Source organism: Antechinus flavipes, chromosome 3 (genome assembly GCF_016432865.1).
Source record: "Antechinus flavipes isolate AdamAnt ecotype Samford, QLD, Australia chromosome 3, AdamAnt_v2, whole genome shotgun sequence".
Lineage (NCBI taxonomy): Eukaryota > Metazoa > Chordata > Mammalia > Dasyuromorphia > Dasyuridae > Antechinus > Antechinus flavipes.
In genome coordinates, this window is record NC_067400.1 from 554,942,415 (window position 1) to 554,967,206 (window position 24,792).

General features: G+C 34.4%; 1 protein-coding gene across 1 annotated transcript; it reads left to right on the forward strand.

Moving 5' to 3' along the window:
* Window positions 1-23,637: 23,637 nt before the first annotated feature.
* LOC127555311 (olfactory receptor 51A7-like) lies at window positions 23,638-24,573 on the forward strand. The gene has a single exon (XM_051987539.1). The coding sequence runs from the start codon at window positions 23,638-23,640 to the stop codon at window positions 24,571-24,573; it is 936 nt and encodes a 311-aa protein (XP_051843499.1).
* Window positions 24,574-24,792: the final 219 nt, after the last annotated feature.

The following is a 24,792-nucleotide window of genomic DNA, read 5'->3' on the forward strand; positions in this document are numbered from 1 at the left end:
TAATGTATAGTTATTTTAAATGATGTAAGACAATATTAAATAATGACTGACTTACAGTATAGTTTCCCTGTTTTTCTCTTTTAATTAATATATATATATACATATATATATATTAGCTTTGACTTTGTCTGAAGTAATTATTATTATCCCTAATTGTTTTACATAATAAATTCTACTCTTCATCTTGATTTTATGTTTGTGTATATCTTTCATTTTTATAGCATTTTTGCCAAGTCAAGGTGCAAAGTTTATTGTAATTGTAATGCCAATTGAAGTGAGCTAAATTCCAAAAGCATTTAGCAAAGGGCCTGGAGCAAGAAGAGAAATTTATTGGAAAAGACAGAGAGATCTAGTTCTTCATGTCACTGATATGCTAATTTTGTGGCTTAGAGGAAGAACTGAGCAGTGGTCTATTCACTATTGTCTAAGGAACTTGATTATCACTGATCAACAGTTTATTTGGTCAACAGTGTTTATATGACTATCCTAAGGCAGAAGATTTTAGATCATTGACAGATTGTTAGAATAATAGAATTCTAAGATCAAGGGACCTCAGTATTACTGCTATATTTTCCTAAACTCTAGGAGAAGAAATATATAATGGAAGGAATATAGTTTCTATGGGAGACAGCAATAGGGAGGTCCCTCTGAATTTGGAGGGTTTCTGTTCTAACAATCTGTCAGTGATTCTAAAATCTTCTAGCTTGGGAATCTGTGATCCTGAGATGCTACCCTCCTCTTCTCCTCCCCCGCCCTTGGAATGCTATTGAATCTTTGCTATATTCTTTTGGAACTCAGCCCACTGTAATTAGCATTACAATTACAATAAACTTTGTCTCTTGACTTGGATATGGGTTCAAGTCTGTAAATTCTTTTGAGACATGAATCTGCAAGACCCAAACTTTTGGGTTCCATTTTCAACCTCAATATAACTATCATTGATAGGCAGATTCTTAGAACAATAGAACTCTAAGGGACCTCAAGATTACTGCTATTTTTCTCCTAGAAGCTTCCCCTTATCATATGTATGTATATATACATATATGTATGCTTGCTTATGTATGTATGTATGTAATTCTCTCTTAAACTCATTAGTGATGAAAGTACTTTCAATACTACCTTCCCCTTCCCTCTGCTAGCTTCTTTTTTTTTTTTATCATTTTTTACTCCTCCCCCAATTTCTATACTTGCTTCTGTTTCTCTTCCCCTACACAGTTTTATTTTTTTTTAAATCACTGCATCATACTCAGCTCAGCCTAAGTTTCCCTTTCAAACTGTCTAAATAAAAATGACTCATAAATAAAAGAACTCATGTTTTCACATATAAGAAGTGTTATGGGCCAGAACTCTGAACTTGAAACAAAGGATTCTTACAAGGTGCTAAGTCAGTGGAATTGATAGAGACAATAGTTATCTATTTAGCATTGTTCAGTATAATTGCTTTAATCCTACAAGGAGATGTTATGGGTCAAAACTTGAAACAAGGTACTAAATGGAATGGAGGAGACAATGGTTAAATCAAGTGTAGCATTGATTTAATCCTACAACAAATAATGGTTTCCTAGTGACGTAAAGATTGGTTTGTACTCAGTCTGGGCATATCTGCTCCCTTAGCCAGGAAGATTCAGAGATTCAGAGACAGGGGGACAGAAGGCTGGAGGCTGAAGCACAAACCCTTGGACTCAGACAGATTCATCCCATCTCATACCACCTTGGTGGCAGGGTCTCCTCCTTAGCTTCTCCACTGAAATAAGACTCCAGAAGGCCCCCAGAAAACTAGCTGAACCCTAAGTGAAGGAGATAAGACTTTGAAGGAGACAATAAAGGATTTTGACTTTAACCCCTGGCTACTCGTGTGGTGATTACTGAACTGAAATGAAGTCTGCTTCCAGAGACCCCAAAAAAATCTCAACCGAGAACATTACATTTTAGAGAGAATATTACAAAAAAGTAAATTTTTGGATCTTATTGAGTCCTTTATATTGGTCCTTAATGTTTATATTTTTCCTGGATGTTAAATGCTGAATTTTCCCTTAATTTCTGATGTTACAAAATCCCTGTTTTTCAATTTGTTAAATTCTCACCCCAATCCCTACCTTTTTTTTTTTTTCATTCAGGATTATATTTAACTTTTCTAACTGAATTACCCTTTGTCATAATCCTAGTTCTTTTGTTCTATGGAACATAGTATTTCACAGCCTATAGTCCCTCAACATAACTAGCTAGATCTTGTATAATCCTGTTGTGTCAAGATATAGAGACAACTTGAGAGAATTTTCAATTGGAGGATTTATTAAGATCAATTTTGGCCATACAAGATTCGCATCCAAAGCATATGGCCCCAAATAAAAGGTCATAGGGCCTTTTAAAGAAACCAGCAAACAAGTTAGCCTGCTTCCTTATCTGACACATTTGCAACTGTTTGTTAAAGGCATAAGATTTCCACTGCTAATGTTATGCTGGAGTGAAGGAGACAAGGGTCTTTTAAGAGTGCAAAAAAGGGTATGGTATTGCTGGGTCATTTTAAGTTCTCAAACTCAGTTTTCCTGGGGGGTTGGGGCTATCATTGTAACAATCCTTGTATTTCCATAGTACTTAAATTTTTGTTTCTTTTCCTTGTTGCTTCCAATATTTTCTTCTTAACCTGGGAGCATTAAAAGTTGGCTATGATATTCCTGTAAGCTTTCCTCTTGGTATCTTTTTAGGTGGTAACTGGAGGTTTTTTGGTTCTATTCTGCTTTGCCTTCTTGTTCTAAAAGTTCAGGGTGATTTTCCTAACTACTTTGTTGTGATATTTTAATCAAGATTCTTGTTTAAATCATAATTTTCTCCTCAGCCTGTTTTCCAGATCAATAGTATTTTTGGTGAAATGTTTTACATTTCCTTCTATTTTTTCATTCTTTTGAGTTTTCTTTCTTCATTTGTGTCTTAGAACATTATTTGCTTCCCTTTTTACAACTGTACTTTCCCGGGAATTATTTTCTTAAATTTTTTGATTCTCTCTTTCAAGTTGGTTGACTTTTTTTTCATAATTTTCTCAATTTTATTTGATTGCTTTGATTTTTTTCTAATTTTCCTTCCATCTCTCTTATTTGAATTTTAAAGTCCTTTTTAAGTTCTTCCAAGAAATATTTTTGTCCTTGGGACCATTTGATGTTTCTCATTAAAAAAAGAGTGGCTTTTTAAGTTCAATTTTCTTCTTCTGAATATGAACCCAGATCTTCTCTAGCCCCACAGAAGCTATCTATGATTGAGTTTTTTTGTCCTTTGCTTGTTCATTTTTATTTTATTTTGTTTTGTTCTTTAGCAGCTTCACTGTAATCAAATTCTAGACTTGAGGTATAGGGAATAATGCCACAAGTCTCAGGTCCTTTTTATTATTATTTTCTGAGTTCTGGAAGAACAAAAGGTCAATAATTTAAGGAAATTAATGGAAAAAATATTCAAAGAAAGGTGACCTCATTGTATCAGACCTAAAACTGTATTATAAAGTTGTAGTCATAAAAACCAGATCAGTGGAATAGGTTAGCTTCACAAGACACAATAGTCAACTGTGGTGTTCTCTTCTTTTTTATAATATATAATGGTTCTCTGTGGGCAGCTTCCTTGGGGAGGTTTTCTAGAGGCAGTCTTAGTTTCAGTTCCAAGTAATAATCACTCCAAATGCAGCCAGGTGTTAAAAGTTCAGATCTTTTATTGCTTCCTCCAAAATAGCCCAGTTAGCTTTCTTAGAGGCCTATCTCTCTGCTTGGTTCCAAGAGCTCTTGCAGCTTGTCTTTTTGCTCTTACAGCTTCTGCCTCTAGTTCAACTCCAACTCCTGGCAATCTTCTGAACTGACTGACTGCCTGAAACTCTTTTTATGCTCTTTTAGAGGTGTAAACTCAAAGATTGACTCCTCCTCTGAGAGTAGGATTATGGGAGGTATGAATTTGGATATCTCATATTGAATTCTGAAATCTCCCAAATGTGTAAACTAATGTGTGAGTTAATGTGTGAACTCTCAAAAGTGTTAACTTAAACATTGTTTCTATCAATATTAGTGACTTAACACCTTATAAGGATTTGCTCTAATGTGTGAACCAATAAGCATTGTATCAATTCCATTGAGTTAACACTAGGATTCTAACAGTCAACGATCCTGTAATCTAGTGCTTGATAAACTGAAATACTACTGGGATAAGAACTCACTATCTGACAAAAATTGTTGGGAAAATTGGAAAACTGTGTCGCAGAAATTAGGCATTGACCAACTCTAACATCCTATACCAGTGGTTCTCAAACTTTTGTTTTCAGTATCTTTATCCTATTAAAAATTATTGAGGATCTCTCCAAAGAGTTTTTGTTTATCTGGATTATATTTATATACATTTACCATATTGGAAATAAAAACTATTTTTTGAATTTGTAGCCCTCTAAAAGATTTTCAGAGATCCCCAGGATTCTCTAGACCATATTTTGAGAACCACTGTCCTATTCTAAAATAAGGTTGAAATGGGCTCATGATTTAGACATAAAGAGTGATACTATAAGCAAATTAGGAAAATAGATATTTTAATTTCATTTTTGTAGAGAAGGGAGGAATCTATGGTTAAAGAAGAACTAGAGAACATTATGAAATACAAAATGAATAATTTTTATTACATTAAATAAAAAAATAGTTTTTGCATAAACAAAATCAATGCAGCCAAGATTAGAGGGTATGCAAAAAGCTGGAGAGAGGGGGATTATAGCCACTGTTTCTGAAAAAGGTCTCATTTCTAAATATACAGAGAACTGACTCAAATTTATAAGACAAGCCATTCTTCAACTGATAAATGGCCAAAGGATATGAACAGATAATATTAAGATGAAGAAATTAAAACTATTTCTAGTCAAATTAAAAAATGCTCTAAATCACTACTGAGTAGTGAAATGCAAATTAAAACAATTCTGAGGCACAACTTCATACCTCTCAGATTGGCTAAGATGACAAGAAAAGATAATAATAAATGTTGGAAAGGATGTGGGGAAATCGGTACTCTAATGCTTTGTTGGTGAAGTTACGAAATGATTCAGATGATTCATTTTGGAGAGCAATTTGAAACTATGCCCAAAGAGCTATAAAACTGTGCATATCCTTCGATGCCAAAATACCACTACTAAAATTGCACCCCAAAAATATCATAAAAAGAGAAAAACCCAATATGTACAAAAATATAGTACCTCAAGAAAAATCATATCAAAAAGAGAGGAAAAATGAAACACCAGAAAGAAAAAGAATAAGCAAACATACAACAATAATAAAGGTGCCAATTTTATGCAAATTAAAAAATGCTCTAAATCACTATTGATTAGAGAAATGCAAATTAAAACAACTCTGAGGGACATTTCACACCTCAAAAGATGACAAGAAAAGATAATAATAAATGTTGGAAGGGATATGGGAAAATTGGTACTCTATTATTCATATTCATATTCAGTCTCCATAATCTCTCTCTGGATATGGATGGCACTTTCTATCACAAGTCTATTGGACTTGTCTTGGATCACTTCATTGTTGAAAAAAGCCAAGTCTATCACATTTGATCATCATAGAAATTTGTTACTGTTAATGGTCTTTGGATTCTGCTCATTTTACTTAGCATTAGTTCATGTAAGTCTTTCCAGGCTTTTCTAAAATCAGCCTACTCATAATTTTTTATAGAACAACAATATTTTCCTATATTTAAATACCATAACTTATTTAGACAATCTTCAACTGATGAACATCCACTCAATTTCCAGTTTCTTGCCATTCAAAAAAGGCTGCTAAGAACATTTTTGCACATGTTGGTACTTCCCCCCCCCCTTTTTTTTTATGATCTCTTTTGGGATACAGACCCAGTAGAAACATTGCTGGATCCAAGGGTATGCACAGTTTGATAATCTTTTGGACACAGTTCCATATTGCTCTCCAGAATGGTAGAATAAGTGTACAATTCCATCAAGAATGTAGGGAAGGAAAAGAGGAACTCTGAGATGAAGCCCCCAAATAGATTTCAGAACATAAAAATTAGAAGAAACTGAGGCTTTGAGAACATCACTCATAACCAAGATCAAAACTTGACAACAATAACATTAAGCTGTTAAAATGAGACAAATTTTTAAAAAATGAATAAGCAAGGCAAAAAGAATTTGATAACTTCTTTGATAACTTTGATAATTTCTTTGATGTAAAAGATGATCTGGGGTTATCGTCACAGGAAGATAGTGAGCTTGTTTTTTAAACCACTCTAAAGAATAATGTCAAATTGTTACAAGTTCAAAAACAAATCTTAGAATTTGAAAAGGAATTCAAGAAATAAGATACAAAAAGGGAAAAAAATAATAAAATAAATGCAATTCAAGAAGATTTTTAAAAAGTTTGCCAATTGGAAAAAAGATGCAAAATCTTTAGAAAGAAAATTAAATAAAAAGAATTCAAAAGTCAAATAAGAGAGAATGAGGAAAATTTGGAGGAAAATTACTCCAAGAAAATTATGAAAAGAAAGTTAATTAGAAAAAGTGATACAAAACCTAAAGGTAGAAAATAATTCCCTGAAAATTAAACCTGGGCAAGTGGAATCAAGTGATATTATAAGATACCAATTCATAAAAATAAAATTAGAAAAAAATAGAAATGAATCTAAAACATCTCACTAAAAAAAACAAATGATCTGGAGAAATATTGAGGACAGATAATATAAATTGTCAGTCTCTTTGAGAGTTTTAAATAAAAAAAAAGAATCTGTATACAATATTTTAAAACTTATTAAAGAAAATTGCCCAGAAGTTCTAGAACAACAATGTAAAGTAAAAATAAAAACAGTCCACTGATTATCACTTAAGGAGAACTTAGGAAGAAAACTTAGAGGAATACCATATTTAAATTTCAAAATTTTCACTTCATGAGACAATATTGCAATCAATAAGGAAAAAAATGAGGAAAAATAATCAACATTTTATAAGATCAAAAAGCTGCCATACTAAAATATAATAGATCTTAGAACATTATATTTCAAAGAGCAAAGAAGCTGAAGTTGTATCCAAGAATGAGTCATCCATCAAAGTTGAGCGTAATCTTGAATGGGAAAAAATGGATTTGAGCTGAAAGACTTTCAGGTATTTTTCTTTGACCTGGGAGTTCCAGAATTTGACTATCATGTTTCTGGAAGTTTTCATTTTGTGATTTCTTTCAGGAGGTGATTGGTGGATTCTTTCAATTTCTATTTTACCCTCTGATTCTAAAACATCAGGACACTTTTCCTTGATAATTTCTTGAAAGATGATGTCCAGGTTCTTTTTTTTTTTTTTTTTTTTTTTTTTTGATTATGACTTTTAGGTAGGCCAATATTTTAAAAATTATCTCTCTTAGATCTATTTTCCAGTTCAGTTGTTTATTTTTTCAATGAGATATTTCACTTTTTTTTTCTATTTTTTCCCCCATTTTCTTTGGTTTTGCTTTATTGTACCTTGAGTTCTCATAAAGTTTCCCTAATTGGCCAATTTTGTTTTTAAATGTATTCTTCTTCTCATTAGTTTTTTCATTTCCTTTTGCACCACTATCAATTCTTTTTGTAATTTTACCTCTGTCTTTCTTACTTAAATTTCAGAATCCTTTTTGAGCTCTTCTATGGTTTGAAACAAAGTCTTATTTTTCTTGAAGGCTTTGGATATAGGACTTTGACTTTGTGATCATCTTCTAAATGTGTGTTTTGATCTTCCTTGTCACCATAACAACTTTCAGCAATCAGAAACTTTTTTTGTTGTGTGCTCATTTTCTTGGCTTATTATTTGTTTTTTTAAATTCTTTGTTAAAGTAGGGCTCTGTTTCCATGGTGGAGGGTATACTGTCTCAAGCTTCAGGGGAACTATTTTCAGAGATCCTTTGAGAAACCTGACCACAAGCACTCTTTTTTTTTTTTTTTTCCTGGAGCTGTTAGAAGTGTCCTTGCCCCTCTGTAACTATAAGATCTAGTGTGCTGAGTGAAAAGAGTTCCACTTTGCTGATGCTCAGGCCCTGGGATTGGGGGATCTGCCTTGGGACTGCCCTAAGAGAGTGCATACCAGACTCCCAATTTATTGCCACTGATCTTCTAAGTCCTCCCTGATGTTACCCAGGCTGAGGGGTTCAAAAGCCTCCAATACGGCTGCTGAGTCAGAGATCTTGTCTTGCTGACTTTGGAGTCCAGCAGAGATTGGGCTGGGGCCTTGGCTAGGGCTGTATTGGTGCAGCCTGCATTGGGATTACATACTAGACTTCTACGTTGGTTCTATAGATCTTTTCTACTGACCTTCCAGGTCCTCTTTGGATTTTCTGAGCTGAGAGGTCTGGAAGCCACCAGTAGTGTCACTGACTCAGAGGCTGTACTGGAGTGGAACCTGTATTAGGCTAGAGTTGGGGTTGGTGCTGGGTCTGCACTGTGCCAGTGTGGCCTACATCAAGACTGCACATTGCATTCCAACCCTGGTATCAGAGACCTTTCCTGCTGATCTTCTAAATTCTTTTCCTTTGGAAAATATTCTCCTCCATCTTTTGGGATGGTCTGATGCTCTAAAATTTGTTTAGAGACATTATTTAATTTGAAACTTGGAGCAGTTTGGGGGAGAGGTTGGGTGAGCTCCTACCCTTTGTCCACTATCTTTGTTGCATCTCTCCTAAATAAATTCTATGTTGGAGCCCATATTTCTACTTTTTGGTTCTACTCTTATACTTGATTGGTCCATTTCCTTTTTTGGATCATTATCCATTAATCTCTCCTTATGCCAATAATTTTTGGGGAAGGATCTCTCTCTCTTCCCCCCCCCCCCTCCTTCATTCCTTTGTTCCTTCCTTCTTTCCTTCTTTGTTTTCCTCACTTACTGTATTCTCTCTTTCATATTCCTTCTCTATCAAATATTAATTAGTTTCATTTCACCAATTGCTAAAGAACACTTCTAATCACCACCACCCCAAATTCAACAAGGCAAAATCACTCCTTACCTGCTTCCCTAAATTTCCTCCTACTCTAAATATTTCTTACCTTAGTGTCAATAAAAACCTTTTAGTCATATAGGTGACTAGAAGTTTATAGTTATTTTGGATTCTCTATTGTACCTTACTTATCACCCCCACTATTATTTTATATCTTTCCTAACTTCTGTAGCTAAATTCCTTGAAAAGCTCAGTATATAATAAATGCCTCTACTTTCTCTTCTCTCTCTTTTTAAGCCCTTACAATCTGACTTAAAGATTTGTGAGACTTGAATGAGAAAACATATAAAGTACATTGCAAAGCTTAAAGTTTCTATTTATTAAAAGGCCTCATTTGTTAACTACTGGTAGTAGAAGTTATATTAATAGTTTTCTCTTGAATCTCTAAAATTCTAGAATTTTTGTTCTTTTATATTCATTTTGTATTTTTCTTAATTCCAAAAAAATTAAAGTGACACTTTGCTGGTTTCATTGGAATAGCAGCATAACATTTGTAAATTAATTTATTTAATATCATAACTTTTAATTCATTGATCTCAAGTATGAATTCAATTCAGTTCAACAAGTAATTAAATTAGTGTCTACTGTGTTCCAGATTCCATTAACACTGGAAATACACACACACCCCCCCAAAAAAATCCTTTCATCAAGGAGTTTATATTCCAAGAGTGGGGAAGAACAAATACAAAGAAAATTAAATACAGCATATATGGTGTGCAGGTCACTGGGGGCTTTGATCAGTTTTACAAAATGGGCCTAATAAACCTGAAGAAATTATAGATTGTGGACCTTGTTATATAGGCCTCTTAAGAGGTACTTTCCATAGATTTGTACTGGATACTAACAACTTACTTAACAGGCTTCAGAGACTGGGAATGCCTCCTGATGATGAGTCTGTAGATCTACAATTAAAGTAACCTCAGAGATAAAAATTTCAAACAACTATTAAAAGTCGAAGAAACTAGGGAATCAAGAGAGGGGAAATTATTTGCTTCAAATTACAGGGTTAATAATAATAATTGATTTAATAATAAGCATTAGAAACAAGATTGGAACCCAGGTCATATAGCTTCTGAGCCAAAGTTTCTCCAGTATAATATGTTGTCTCAGGCAAATATACTTTTTAAAAAAATTTGCTGAGGCAATGGGGTTAAGTGACTTGTCCAGGGTCACACATCTAGGAGGTGTTAAGTGTCTGGGGCCAGATTTGGGGCTGCTGCTTTATCCACTGCGCCACCTAGCTGCCCCAGGCAAATATACTTTTGTAGGACAAGTCAGTGCACTCACTGGTCTATAACAGCATACTGTGAAATGGATTTGCCCCATTCCCTTTTCTTTTCCTTTCTCTTCATTCTATCATTTGTGAATGCCCAGCTTGCTGTGAAACCAGAAAGAGTTTTTCTCTTTTCCCAACTTTGATGGTTAAAAAAAAAAAAAAAAAGGAAGAGTTGGAGAAGTATATGACAAACATTTTGCACTGATTTAGGTGAGCCATGTGTGTGTATAGGGTGAAGGGAGGAATGAATTTCTCAACCTGAATGCTTTATTTTTCTTTTTTAGAAGTCAGTAATCAGTAATTCTCTTTTAGAAGTCAGTAATCCTATGTTATGAGCCAGAAGAGATTGGAGGTTATCATCCTTCAAGGTTATGCTGTAGGTCATCTTAAATTGTAGCATTTTCAAAAGATTAAGAGATCTAGTTCAGTACCAGCATCTGGGAGGCAAGTACATAGCCTCATCAGTATTCTCTTTGAAAGTAGAATTAATTTTCTTATGTCTATTGGATATCGTTAAAAAACAAAACAAAATATAAAAGAAAGAAAAAAAAGAGACATGAAGAATTTATGCTATAGAATGAAGGAAAACTAAAAATCACGAAAAAAGGAGAAAGCTGTAATAATGTGTTTTCTATTAAGTATTGTTGAAGTAATGGGGATAAGTGTTGATTCTAAAAGAATTTAGGCCAATACAGTCTACAACCCAAGCAAAGGCATTCACTGATATTTTTGCACTCAGTGGGTGAACCAAGCTCCTTGAAGGAGTCAGCAAGCCCAATAAAGCAATACAAGGATATTTATAGAATAAATGGGGTGCTGATTACATTAAAGATATGTAGATTTTGAAGTAATAGGAAGAGTCTGACAACATGGGAAGATCCTAAATTCTTAGTGGAACAGTGCATGTAGTTACCTGCATACATACAGAAATGTTCACTTGGGGGTGTTAATGTATGACAACAATATTATAACTAGAATAAGTTTACTCCAAGGACAGCAAGGCAAAGAAATTATGCATTTATCATATTAGGTAAAGTCCCTGATATGGTTTGCAGTCCAATAACCTGCTCTGAATCCTGTTGATGCTATTTTCTTATTGGCTATTTTCTATGACATCTCTAATATATCTGAACCACATGATATGGTTAGAGTCTGCTGGCTTGCTTGTCAACAAGTAATTAAATATTTATGTGGAGTTTGGTCTGGGGACAGATTTGGACTGGGAGTCACAGTCAGGCTGGGAGCAACAATCAGAATCTCATCAATATTATTGCTTATTAATAAATGAATATCTTTTTGTGGAGAGAGTCTTCAAAGCTTTCTTATTGACTCTAGAATTATATGCTCCTTTGCTTGACTTTTTGAAACTCTTCATAGTCTTCATGGATTATCTTTCCAGACTAATTGCACATTCTTCCCCTTTATGTGCTTTGCATCATTTTAATTTTATTTTTTTATTTTTTTAAGCTTTTTATTTTCAAAACACATACATGGATAATTTTTCAGCAATGACTCCTGCATAGCCTCATGTTTCAGATTTTCCTCTTCTCCCCACCCCCTCCCCTACCTAAATGGCAAGCAATCAACATGTGTTGTACATATTAAAATATATGTTAAATCCAATATGTGTAGACATATTTATATAATTCTCTTGCTGCACAAGAAAAAACAGATCAAAAAGGAAAAAATGAATAAGAAAACAAAATACAAGCATAGAGTGAAAATGTTATGTTGTGATCCACATTCAGTTCCCACAGTCCTCTCTCTGGGTGTAGATGGCTCTCTTCATCACAAGATCGTTGGAATTGCCATCAATCATCTCATTGTTGGAAAGAATCATGTTCATCAGAATTGATGATCATATATTATTGATATTGTTGTACATAATGATCTTCCGGTTCTGCTCATTTCACTCAGTTCATGTAAGTCTCTCCAAGCCTTTCTGAACTCATGCTGCTGATCGGTTTTATAGAACAATAACATTCCATAACATCCATATACAATAACTTATTCAGCCATTGTATGCTTTATATTGTAGCCAAACTGGCATTTCTTCCTTTTTTTTTTTTTTTTTTTTGTAAATGACATTCTCTGTCTGCCTCGGGGTCTCTATACACTCTACATTATTTTCTCTCACTGTCAAGACACTCTATTTTTGAGTTAAGATTAAATAAACAAGACATACCCTGAGCTTGGCATAACGACAGTCCTTTGAGCTCACCCTTTGGGTGATCTCACCATCTAGCAAAATCACATAATTATTGTATTGTAATTGTATTCTCTGAGTTCAGAGAAGATCAGTTCATGAAGCCCTCCTATGAATCAACCTTGTCAAATTGTTGCTGCTACCTATCATTGTCAGTGTTATAGCTTACTGGGCAACCATTGGTATAAGTATTGAGATCTCTCACACGCTGTGGGTACCTCCATTAAGAGTGGGATCTGAAAACATGTGTCCTTGCTTGCAAGTTATTTCCCTCACTTTGAATTTAAATTTCTATTTCATCCCGGAGTTTCCTATCTTTAGCTTCTTCTGTTTGGATTAGTCAACCACAGGTTAGAGGCCAGTTCAATCCAGTTCAGTGTCAGAAGTGGGAGTGGACACGGAACTGAGCCATGAGACTCTCTACTGAATGTTTGCTGAATGTTTGAAGCTCCAGAATATGGGTAGTTTTAATTTATAAGTAAAAGATAAATGAAATATTACCCATTAGGGAAACATCAGGAAAGATAGCCCTAAGCTGTGGTTAGTGAAATTTTGTTATTTAAGGTAAAAATTCCATGGACTATAATTTATTATTGTTTTGAGCTTGGGATTATAGGAATAGTTGTTTGAATTGTCACAAAGGTAATAGTAGAATATGATATGTCCTGCAGTCTGGGAACTACTAAAGATAGATGTCTGTGCCTGGGTAATGTTTTAGGGATGACTTCAGCTTGTAATTCTATTTTCTCATTGTGTTATTTCCTTTCTGAAAAGGAAAATTTTCCATCTTGTTAATCCTGAGCCTTCCTTTTGATATATGATTACTACATAATTGGCTATTTAATATGACATGCCTGGAATTTCACAGAGCTAAGGGAGTTCCTTCCCTTTATCACATTGTTAGAACCATGTCCTTTCTTTTCCTTCTCTGGCAAATTTCAATAATCAAGAAGTACAATAATAAATCTATTAAATAATGGTGAAGTACCCAGGTGAGAGAAAAACAGGGCAGCCAAAATAATGAAGTTTTAAAAGTATTTATTTCTGGCCAGGACTGATCCCCCAACACCAAGACTGGAGGGGTCAGTAATGAGTGGCCTTAGGACCATGTATTTATAGAAAGAAGAGAGAGACATCAAAATGTTTCTTCATACATTTGTCATAATAAAGGAATTTCTATTCTAACCAAGAGGCAAAAAAAGTTATCACTCTAAGGGGGTCATTCTCAGGCAGCAACGAGCAGTATTTCTTTAAGCTTATCAGGTTGTCAAGGTCTCAGGTCTCTCAGGACAGTTCATCTGGGTTGTTAAAAATACCATCTGCAGTAGGGAGTGAAGAACTAGTAATAAACTTCTAACTACAAAGATTCAAGATTATGTTTCTCACGGTCCCATTTGGGCTGCTTTTCCTCTTCAATAGAATAATACTAGAACATCTTTGAGTTGCTGAAATAGGATACAGGTGGGAACATTTTATAATTTTAGCTTATATTTGTGGTCAAATTATAATACAGGGATGATGTCCTTTTAAGGAGGAAATGAGTGAATAATGATAATAATACAAAGTAAATAAATACAGAGTAAATAAAATAATAACAAAAAGTTGCAATGTGAAAAATTTCTAATTGAATGGAATGGTAAAATTTAAGAAAAGTAACAGTATTAGACTGTTTTCTTTTTTTATTATTATTATAGCTTTTTATTTACAAAACATATGCATGGGTAATTTTTCAACACTGAACCTTATAAAACCTTCTGTTCTTTTTTTTTTTTTTTTTTTAAATAACTTTTTATTGATAGAATGCATGCCAGGGTAATTTTTTACAGCAATATCCCTTGCATTCACTTTTGTTCCGATTTTTCCCCTCCCTCCCTCCACCCCTTCCCCCAGATGGCAAGCAGTCCTTTACATGTTGAATGGGTTGCAGTATATCCTAGATACAATATATGTGTGCAGAACTGAACAGTTTTCTTGTTGCACAGGGAGAATTGAATTCAGAAGGTATAAATAACCCGGGAAGAAAAACAAAAATGCAAGCAGTTTATATTCATTTCCAGTGTTCTTTCTCTGGGTGTAGCTGCTTCTGTCCATCTTTGATCAATTAAGGCTCTCTTTATCAAAGAGGTCCACTTCCATCAGAATACATCCTCAAACAGTATCGTTGTTGAGGTATATAATGATCTCCTGGTTCTGCTCATTTCACTCAGCATCAGTTCATGTAAGTCTTGCCAGTCCTCTCTGTATTCATCCTGCTGGTCATTCCTTACAGAACAATAATATTCCATAGCATTCATATACCACAATTTACTCAACCATTCTCCAATTGATGGACATCCTTTCATTTTCCAGCTTCTAGCCACTACAAACAGGGCTGCCACAAACATTTTGGCACATACAGGTCCCTTTCCCTTCTTTAGTATCTCTTTGGGGTATAAGCCCAGTACAAACACTGCTAGATCAAAGGGTATGCACAGTTTGATAACTTTTTGAGCATAGTTCCAAATTGCTCTCCAGAATGGCTGGATATATTCACAATTCCACCAACAATGTATCAGTGTCCCTGTTTTCCCACATCCCCTCCAACATTCCACATTATCTTTGTCACTCTAGCCAATCTGACAGGTGTGTAGTGGTATCTCAGAGTTGTCTTAATTTGCATTTCTCTGATTAATAATGATTTGGAGCATATTTTCATATGTCTATAAATAGTTTCAATTTCTTCGTCTGAGAATTGTCTGTTCATATCCTTTGACCATTTATCAATTGGAGAATGGTTTGATTTCTTATAGATTAGAGTCAATTCTCTGTATATTTTGGAAATGAGGCCTTTCTCAGAACCTTTGATTGTAAAAAATGTTTTCCCAGTTTATTGTTTCCCTTCTAATCTTGTTTGCATTTGTTTTGTTTGTACAAAAACTTTTCAATTTGATATAATCAACATTTTCTATGTTGTGGTCAATAGTGATCTCTAGTTCTTCTTTGGTCATAAATTCCTCCCTGTTCCACAGGTCTGCGAGGTAAACTATCCTATGCTCTTCCAATTTATTTATCATCTCATTCTTTATGCCTAGGTCATGAACCCATTTTGACCTTATCTTGGTGTACGGTGTTAAGTGTGGGTCAATGCCTAGTTTCTGCCATACTGATTTCCAATTTTCCCAGCAATTTTTGTCAAATAATGCATTCTTATCCCAGAAACTGATGTCTTTGGGTTTGTCAAACACTATATTATTAAAGTTATTGACTGTTTTGTCCTTTGAACCTAACCTATTCCATTGATCAACTAGTCTATTTCTTAGCCAATACCAGATGGTTTTAGTAACTGCTGCTTTATAATATAATTCTAGATCTGGTACAGCTAGGCCACCTTCATTTGATTTTTTTTCATTAATTCCCTTGAAATTCTTGATCTTTTGTTTTTCCATATGAACTTTGTTGTTATTTTTTCTAATTCATCAAAGTAGTTTTTTGGAAGTCTGATTGGTATAGCGCTAAATAAGTAGATTAATTTAGGTAGTATTGTCATCTTTATTATATTTGCTCACCCAATCCAAGAGCATTTAATATTTTTCCAGTTGGTTAGATCAGACTTAATTTGTGTGGAAAGTGGTTTGGAGTTTTGCTCATAAAGTTTCTGATTTTCCCTTGGCAGATAGATTCCTAAATATTTTATATAATCAGTAGTTACTTTAAATGGAATTCCTTTTTGTAACTCTAACTGTTGGGTTTTGTTAGTGATATATAAGAATGCTGATGACTTATGTGGGTTTATTTAAAACCTTCTGTTCTAACTTTTCCCCTCCTTTCCCCCACCCCTTCCCCTAGATGGCAGGTATTCCAAGTATTAGACTATTTTCTCTAAGAACCATATACAGATCTATATGATTTGCTTTACATTTTTTATCATGGAAATTCAGGCATTGAGCATGTTTTGGCAATAAGTTCTCAAAATTGGATTTTATATGCAAATTGTACAGATAATGGAAAGGAAATAAAATTATTTTCTCATCATTAAAGTATCTTCTTATAGTTTTAAAAAGGTAGAAAAGTTCATTTTATGGTTGGACCCTCATGAATTTTTGAAAGATTCTTATGTCCGGTATAGGACTTAGGTAAGACTAGACATAACAAATGGTATATAAATTAAAACTTTGTAAATTTCTAAATTTATAAGTTGAAGATTAAAAAACCATATTTAAGTAATTATAATAAATTATAGTATGTCAGAATTATCCAGGAAACTCTAGATTTGGAACCACAGAAGTAGAGCCCCTTTCAAAGCTGTCCTGAGACTAAAGCCTATTGTCTAAAGAAAATATATCTAGGGACCAAATGACTGACTACATAAGACATCTGGGACTTAAAATGTGCTGGTTAAATGAATATAAGCGTTGAGATCTCCCCACGCTGCCTTGGATCCCCTTATTTTGAGTATGTTGAAAAGAATAATCTCTAAATGTTAGTATTAATTTTTATTTATTTTAGTTTGATTAAATTCCTTTTTAAAAGGAACTTTAAAAGGAATTAGCCCTCATAATTAAGCTAAAGTAAAAAAAAAAAAAACACACACACACACATTAATAAAGCCATCAATTCTAACCCTTCCACCTTTTACAAATGAAGCATGAAGAGATTAAATGACTTGCCCAAAGTCATGAACCACTGTGTATCTGGGACAAGATTTGAGCTAAGGTTTTCTTTTCTCTAAGTTCAGTATACTTTTCATTCTGTTCATGCTGCCTCTCTCTTCTGCTTTTTGTTATTTTTTTCATGTCTGGACATAGTGTAATGAGATTTTTGCCAGTGAAAGAGTAAGTGATATGAAGATCTCTTTATAGATGAAATCTAAGAGAGAATCATATTTGATCCAGGCTGCAAAGTACAGGGTCTGGGTAGCTTCAGGCATAGAGGATAGTCCTGAAACTACAAATATACCTATATGTGTCTATCCCCAGTGCCAAAGCCAGCCAAAACCTTGGATATTTCCCAGAAGATATTTACCCATGGGAGAGAGCTCCTCATTTATAAATAATGCTTGTGACACAGGCACCATTATCCCAGGGGACCAACTGTGGAATAGGAAGAGATGGGCAATAAATATTAGTGCAGTTTTGCAGCAAAGAAAGATAGTAAAGTCAATAGACTGAGCTCAACAGGCTGACCTGCATTCCCAGATACAGAGACTATAACCAAGTAAGTACCATAGTAATGAAATGACCTTAAAATATGAATCTGATTCACAAAGATGAGTTCTTAGCAACAGAAATATCAGATACAGTATAGGAGCTGGCTGAGCTCAAGCAAAAAAAAAATATGCTTGATTAAGCATATTAAGCATATTTTGATTAAGAATACTTATGTATATTAGTGGGGGGGGGTTATGAACTGTGTGTATGTGATATGTGTGGGGTGTATATGTGTGTGTGTGTAATGTGGGGAATATTTATCAGGTTCAAGACAGAAGACTAATAGTATCAATAGAAATGGCAGTTATTCACAGTTTGGGGACTGTATATTATGTATTCATCCTAATTTTTAACAGTCATTCACACATAAATTGCAAAGACATTGATGATCTGCATTATTAGAGGGATTTTCCACTGGAGGGCATAAAATCACAGATGTGGTACAAATATCTTTATCTACATCATACATACATTATACACATGTATACCTATATATCTATCTATATATATAAAGATAGGTATATATACCCATCCATTCATCCATCCACCTATCCATAGAAAGCAAATAGTGACTTCTAGAATAAAATTCTATTACAGTTCACTTCTTCAAATTAAAACAAACAAACCTCTATACTATTAACTTCTCTTATTGACCAACCTAATTTCAAATCCCTGCTAAACATCCTCTCTAGCTGTAAACTTCTATGATTTTAGAAAATGTTAACAAAGCAAAAATTCATTATTCTCTGTGTATGCATTCATTATTGTCTCCTTTTAAAGACAATAAGACTCATCATGGAGGATGATGGATAAGAGTCCTCTGCTCTTCTGGTCCTTGGTGAAAATGGGGCTGACTATGAGGTAGCCACTGGAAGGGTTCAGACATTAGAGTTCCATTACACTTTGTTATATGAGTAGCATATATTAAATTGTAATATTTGTTATCATTATCAATAATTTGTTATCAGTGTAGTTGCATGAAATCAGTGTTTATACTAAGTGTTTGAATGTTTGAAATGATTTTTTTTTTTAGCTCCAGGAAAGTATAATGCACATGAACATGCACATGAATGAGCACGTGCATGCGCGCACGCACACACACACACACACACACACACACACTCCTTTCTCTAGATGGTTTAGGTAGGAACAGAAAATGTATTTCTAGCCCTAACTCTGACATTAATGTACTTTATTATCCTCCTTGGGTTTCAGGTACCACCTATATGTGGAGGGAATTATAATAGGTTTCTTATCAAAGAATGATCTTTCCATATCTAAATTCTATTACTCTAAAGAGGTCACAGATTCAAATCCTTCTCCTTCCACATTCTGCATGGATGATTTTTATCTTCCCCCTTTTTTTTCATATATATGATAAATTTGATACCTTGGACCTCTTTCCTCCACCCCGCCCTCCACCATCTGATGCCCTCTACTCAACTCTTCTCCCCACCTCTCTTCAGAATTCAAATCCAACCTCAGACACTGACTAACTGTGATACAGGGCAAGTTACTTGCACTCTATTTGGCTCAGTTTTTTCATCTATAAAATGAAGTTCATTATATCACCTACCTACTAGGACTGTTGTGAGAAACAAATGAATTAATAGTTGTAAAGCACTGAGCAAAATACATTACACATAGGAAGGACTATATAATTTGAGTTATAAATTCTTAATATTATCTTTATTATTATTATTCTTTGCCTTTGTATAGCATGAACTCTGGTTACCTTTTCCAAAAACCTCTGGATGGTAGGATTTTCCCATAACTGACCTAATATCCTCATTCTTTTTCATGATCTTCATTCAAGTCAACAAGCATTTATTAAAGACTTACTATGTGTTGGGCATCATGCTAAGTGCTTGGAGTAAAAAAGGCAGGCTACCTTGTACTCTCAAGAAGTTAACTAATTTGGGAAGGTAACATGTATCTAACTACATATGGGATCAGACTTTTGATTTGAACTCAAATCTTCCTGATTCCAGGTCCAGCACTCTACTAAGACATATAGTTGCTCAGTAGTAGAATAATAATAAAAATGAGTTTGCTGAAGTCAGGAGTTGCAGTCCTCTATAAGTCATCATGTATATGGATTCCAGATTCATCATCTATAAATTGAAAATGGCCTGAGCATTTTACTGGATCACAAAATCAGAAAATGTGATATGAAAGAAAGCATTAAGATTCATTAACTACAAAATAAGCAATAATAATCACAACGGAGGCAGAATAGCACAATGGAAAGAACCCTGGATCTAGACTTAGGGATCCTAGATTCAAATCCTGATTCTGTTGTTACCTGTGTGACCATAAAGAAGCCATGACTACCCTGATCTTCAGTTTCCTCATCTGGTCTGCACTCTGAAATCCATTCTAGCTCTAAGATTATTCTAATAATTTTAAAATAAGGAACGACAACTCTAAAAATAGTTATAATAACAAATGTATAAGTCTTTTATCAAGAGCTCCTAAGTTGCTTTCCTTTTGTCATCCTAACTCATCCTCCCCTGTTCCATAACATAGCAGTATGCTTTGTGTCAAGCCTAATTTGCTTATTACTCCTCAGGGATTTCAAGTTAGCCTCCGTAACACAGTATGACCTAGGCTTTTCTATATATTTTGCACTTAGTGGTTTTTAATGAAGTGATCTTTTTCTTTTCATTTCAGTGTAAGGGGAAAACCTAGCAATACCTTTCCTTCTCCTAGAAAATTCTCAAATCATAATCCCTTTTTCTCCAGTATAGCATGACTCCATGAGCTCAATCTCTATGTGTCATTTTGGCTGTGTAATCGACATGTGAACTAGAAGAATTCTTTAAAATGAAAATATTAACAGGATAGGATGTTTGAAATAATAATTTAAAAAAAAGCTTCATTAATGTCTGTCAGTTAGCAGAACCTAGATCAGTGGTTCTCAAAGTATGGTCTAGAGAATCCTGGGGATCTCTGAAACCCTTTTAGAGGGTCTACAAATTCAAAAATAGTTTTTATTTCCAATATGGTAAATGTCTATAAATATAATGCAGATAAACAAAAACTCTTTGGAGAGATCCTCAATAATTTTTAATAGGATAAAGATACTGAAAACAAAAGTTTGAGAACCATTGACCTAGATAGTGTAATTGATCTTCAAATAGCTGCATAGATATTAATGAGATGAACACATTTCAACCTAGGTTACTCTCTCCCCTCCTTCATCTTAGCTATACCCCATACATTGGGGAATAATTAGGGGCTCTCTCTTGAACCTCCCCTTCCCCCCCAGCATTATTTTTGAATATCCCAGAAGCCCTCAGATCCAAATTAAGAATCTTTATCTTCTCTTTTGTAGACTCTTTGAATGGCTTTAAGTATTCTTTCATTTCACTTGATGATATCTCACCTATTCTTTTCCTAAGCAAATATTCAGTATTTTGAAGAGTCTTAAGCCACTATCATTATTATTTACCACTTGTAGAGGACTGGAACTCTGGAGAAGTATACTTGAAACAAGGTGTTAACTCAGTGGAATTGATGAGATAATGGTTCTCTAGTTCACATATATATATATAATATGATTAATGATATAATCACTCTAGTTTGATATGCTGATATAATCACTCTAGATTATACTCAATATATTGCAATGATGTAATTGTAATAGAGTATTTAAGAATTGGAGACAAAGTCAGAGTCGGACGGAGACTGGTTGAGACTGGCAGACTGACAGACTGCTGGAGGAGATTGGGTCAGACTGAGACTGGGTCAGAATATGACAGACACAGACTGTGAAGGACACAATAAAGACTTTGAATTCTATTCTTGTCCATCCTTGTGGTGACTATCCTGCTCAGACCAAAGCCCTTCCAGAGGATTTCCAGAAAGTTAGCCCGAACATACAACTACTCATGATACCAGGAAAGTAAAATCAATAGCACAAAAATCTTAATATTTTATGCTTTTCAAAGTGCTTTTCTTCATATAAACCCAAAGAGAAAGCCTGGATATTACTATCTATCTAGCTAATCTATTTACTTATTTATAGACACATATGTGTACATGTACACACACAAATATATATATATATATTATATGTGTATATGTACATATATACACACAAACACATTTATTCACATACATACACAACTGTGGCTATTAGAAGTAATATAATTTGCTCAATGTTATATGACTATTAAGAGAAAGAACCAAAATCCTGGATTTTTTGGCTGCAGTTCTCTTCACCATGCAGTTTTTGCCATCAAGAGGGAAGTTTGGAAACTTTTAAAAGTTAATTTCATCAAATATATATTTTTTAAAGAGTTTTTCTTTTCAGTCAAATGCTATATTTCCTTTTCCAAACTCTCTTGCAAAGCTTTCATTTCTTTCCCTCATTTGTCTTCTATATCTCTTTTAAGATCCTTTTTGAACTCTTCCAAGAGAGTCTTTTGAGCTGGAGGTCAGTTCATATCCCTCTCTGAGGTTTTACCTGAAGGTATCCTTTATGGAGTTGTGTCCTGTTCTTCCATGTCTCCATAGTAGCTTTCTATGATCGGCGATCTTTTTGTTTTTTGCTTTCTCCCCCTCATTTCTGAAGGGAACAGGGGAGATTGTCCTGAACTTCCTCAACAGTGTGACAGGGGCCTTCCACTGACTATGCCAGGGCTGGTGATGCTGCAGGCTTCGCTATTGCATTGAATAGGCCTGTCCAAATCTGGCCTGTTATTCTGGAGTTTGCAGGCTCATTAATTGTCTTCTGTAGTGGTGTTGGAGGTCTCACAAACCTCTATAGATTAGCACAGTCTACTAATCCACTGGTGAAATTTCTAGAAGTTAAAAAAAATCAGAATAAAAAGAGTGGAGAATTGATATTTCATAATTCTTCTTTTTTGAAAAGGACTGAAAAATTATTGGACTGTCATTCGGTAAGTTCAGCACTTGGAAATCTAGCTCCTCACTTGGCCTTCTTTGTAAGAATGACTCCCTTTAGAACTCCATCTTCTCTTTTTAAATAAGCCTAAATCAGATATAGAAAAGGGAACGTAAGTGTTGATAGAAGCTCAGTATCTAATGGGAAACTGCAAGATATTTATTTATATTTTAAAATATTACCTTACTTCCCATGGGGAGTTTAGTGCTTATAATATAGAATCAATAAAGTTTGTTGTATAAAAACCAGATTAATATGTAATTGAGAAAAGTTGAAAAGTTTAGCAAAATAAATAAAAACACAATATTAACATTAACAAATTATGTTAATTTGTGTTTTTCTAAGTCAATTTGTGGGCTTCAGAGCTCAATTTCTATTTGAGTTTGACTTTGTTGACATTATGGATAGAGAACTGGTCTTGAAGCTGGGAACATCTGTGTTCAAATCTAGTCTTTATTGTCTATCCGTCTTTGGGCAATGTTCTAGGCAATTTCTAAGACTTTAAGTTTTATAGAAGATGCTGCTTCTCATTAGAGTAAGGAATTTCTTTGCTATGAAATTCTCTATATCAAAAAATCACAGGCCTAGTTATCTATCCCTCTTCTACCTCACATAAAAAAGATACATATACATATATTCACATATTTGTTGTTCAGTTGCTCCAGTTGTGTCCAATTCTTTATGATCTCATTTGGAATTTTCTTGAAATAATTTGGAGTGCTTTGCTATTTCCTTCTCTAGCTCATTTTATAGATAAGGAAACTGAGGCAAGCAGAGTTAAGTGACTTGCCCAGCATCACACAGATAATAAATCTGAGGCTAGATTTGCACTTGCAAAGATAAGTCTTCATGATCTCAGGCCCAGCATTCTATTCATCTAGTTGTCTGATAAACATCACACATACACACACACTCCTTAATGGATTATATGTCTATATAATTATTCTTAACATGTTTTTCTCTTCCTTAACGTATATATTTTCCAATAAAAAAACCTCTTACCATAAATACATCCCAAAATGAAACTGGAACAAATAACCATTTTTGTGAATATCATTTCAGATTCAGAAGCATATCTTATCATCATGTCAACTTTGAATATTTCTGAAGGCATGGTCTCTACTTTCCTCCTTATTGGAATCCCAGGACTAGAGCATATTCACATCTGGATATCTATCCCCATATGCCTCATGTATATAACTGCTGTCCTTGGTAACTGTACTATTCTCTTCATCATCAAAACAGAACCCTCTCTTCATGAGCCCATGTATTATTTCCTGTCAATGCTGGCCTTCTCTGACATGGGCCTGTCCTTCTCGTCTTTACCCACCATGCTAAATATCTTTTTGTTCAATTATCCTGCAATCTCCCCCAATGCCTGCTTTACTCAGGAGTTCTTTATCCATGGCTTCACCGATATGGAGTCCTCAGTGCTGCTGATCATGTCTTTTGATCGTTTTTTAGCAATCTGTTATCCCCTAAGATACAGTTCCATTCTCACTAGCACTAGAGTTACACAGTTAGGCTTAGTGCTTGCTGTTAAGAGTATCCTCTTAGTACTTCCCCTTCCTTTCATACTAAATAGACTGATCTACTGCAAAAAAAGACTTCTATCTCACTCTTACTGTCTGCACCAGGATGTCATGAAATTGTCATGCTCTGACAACAGGATCAACTTTATCTATGGCTTTTTTGTTGCCCTCTGTATGATGTCTGACTTAGTGTTCATTGTGATTTCATACATATTTATTTTAAAAACAGTAATGAGCATTGCATCCCATGGGGAACGTCTCAAAGCCCTCAACACATGCATCTCCCACATATGTGCTGTGCTGATCTTCTATGTGCCCATCATCACCCTGGCTGCTATGCATCGCTTTGCCAAGCATAAGTCTCCCTTGACAATGATCATCATTGCTGATGTTTTTCTGATGGTTCCCCCTTTAATGAATCCTATTGTATACTGTGTGAAGACACGGCAAATACGTGAGAAGGTTCTGGGAAGACTTAGATTTAAGTGAGAAAAATAAAGGTTAAGCTTGGGAAAATGTTTGATCAAGGGGTAAAGATAATGTTTCTCAATAAGAGAAGAAAAGTATAAATAAAATGATGATGATGATAATCATCATCATCACCATTACCATCAGCCCCACCACCACTACCACCACCACATCTTTTAGTTCTCAACTATATAAAATAATAATAATAATTAGCATTTATATTACATTTTGAGAGTTATA

What these genes read in the sequence shown, in the direction of transcription:
- LOC127555311 (XM_051987539.1), top strand. Translation starts at nt 23,638, where the DNA reads ATGTCAACTTTGAATATTTCTGAAGGCATGGTCTCTACTTTCCTCCTT.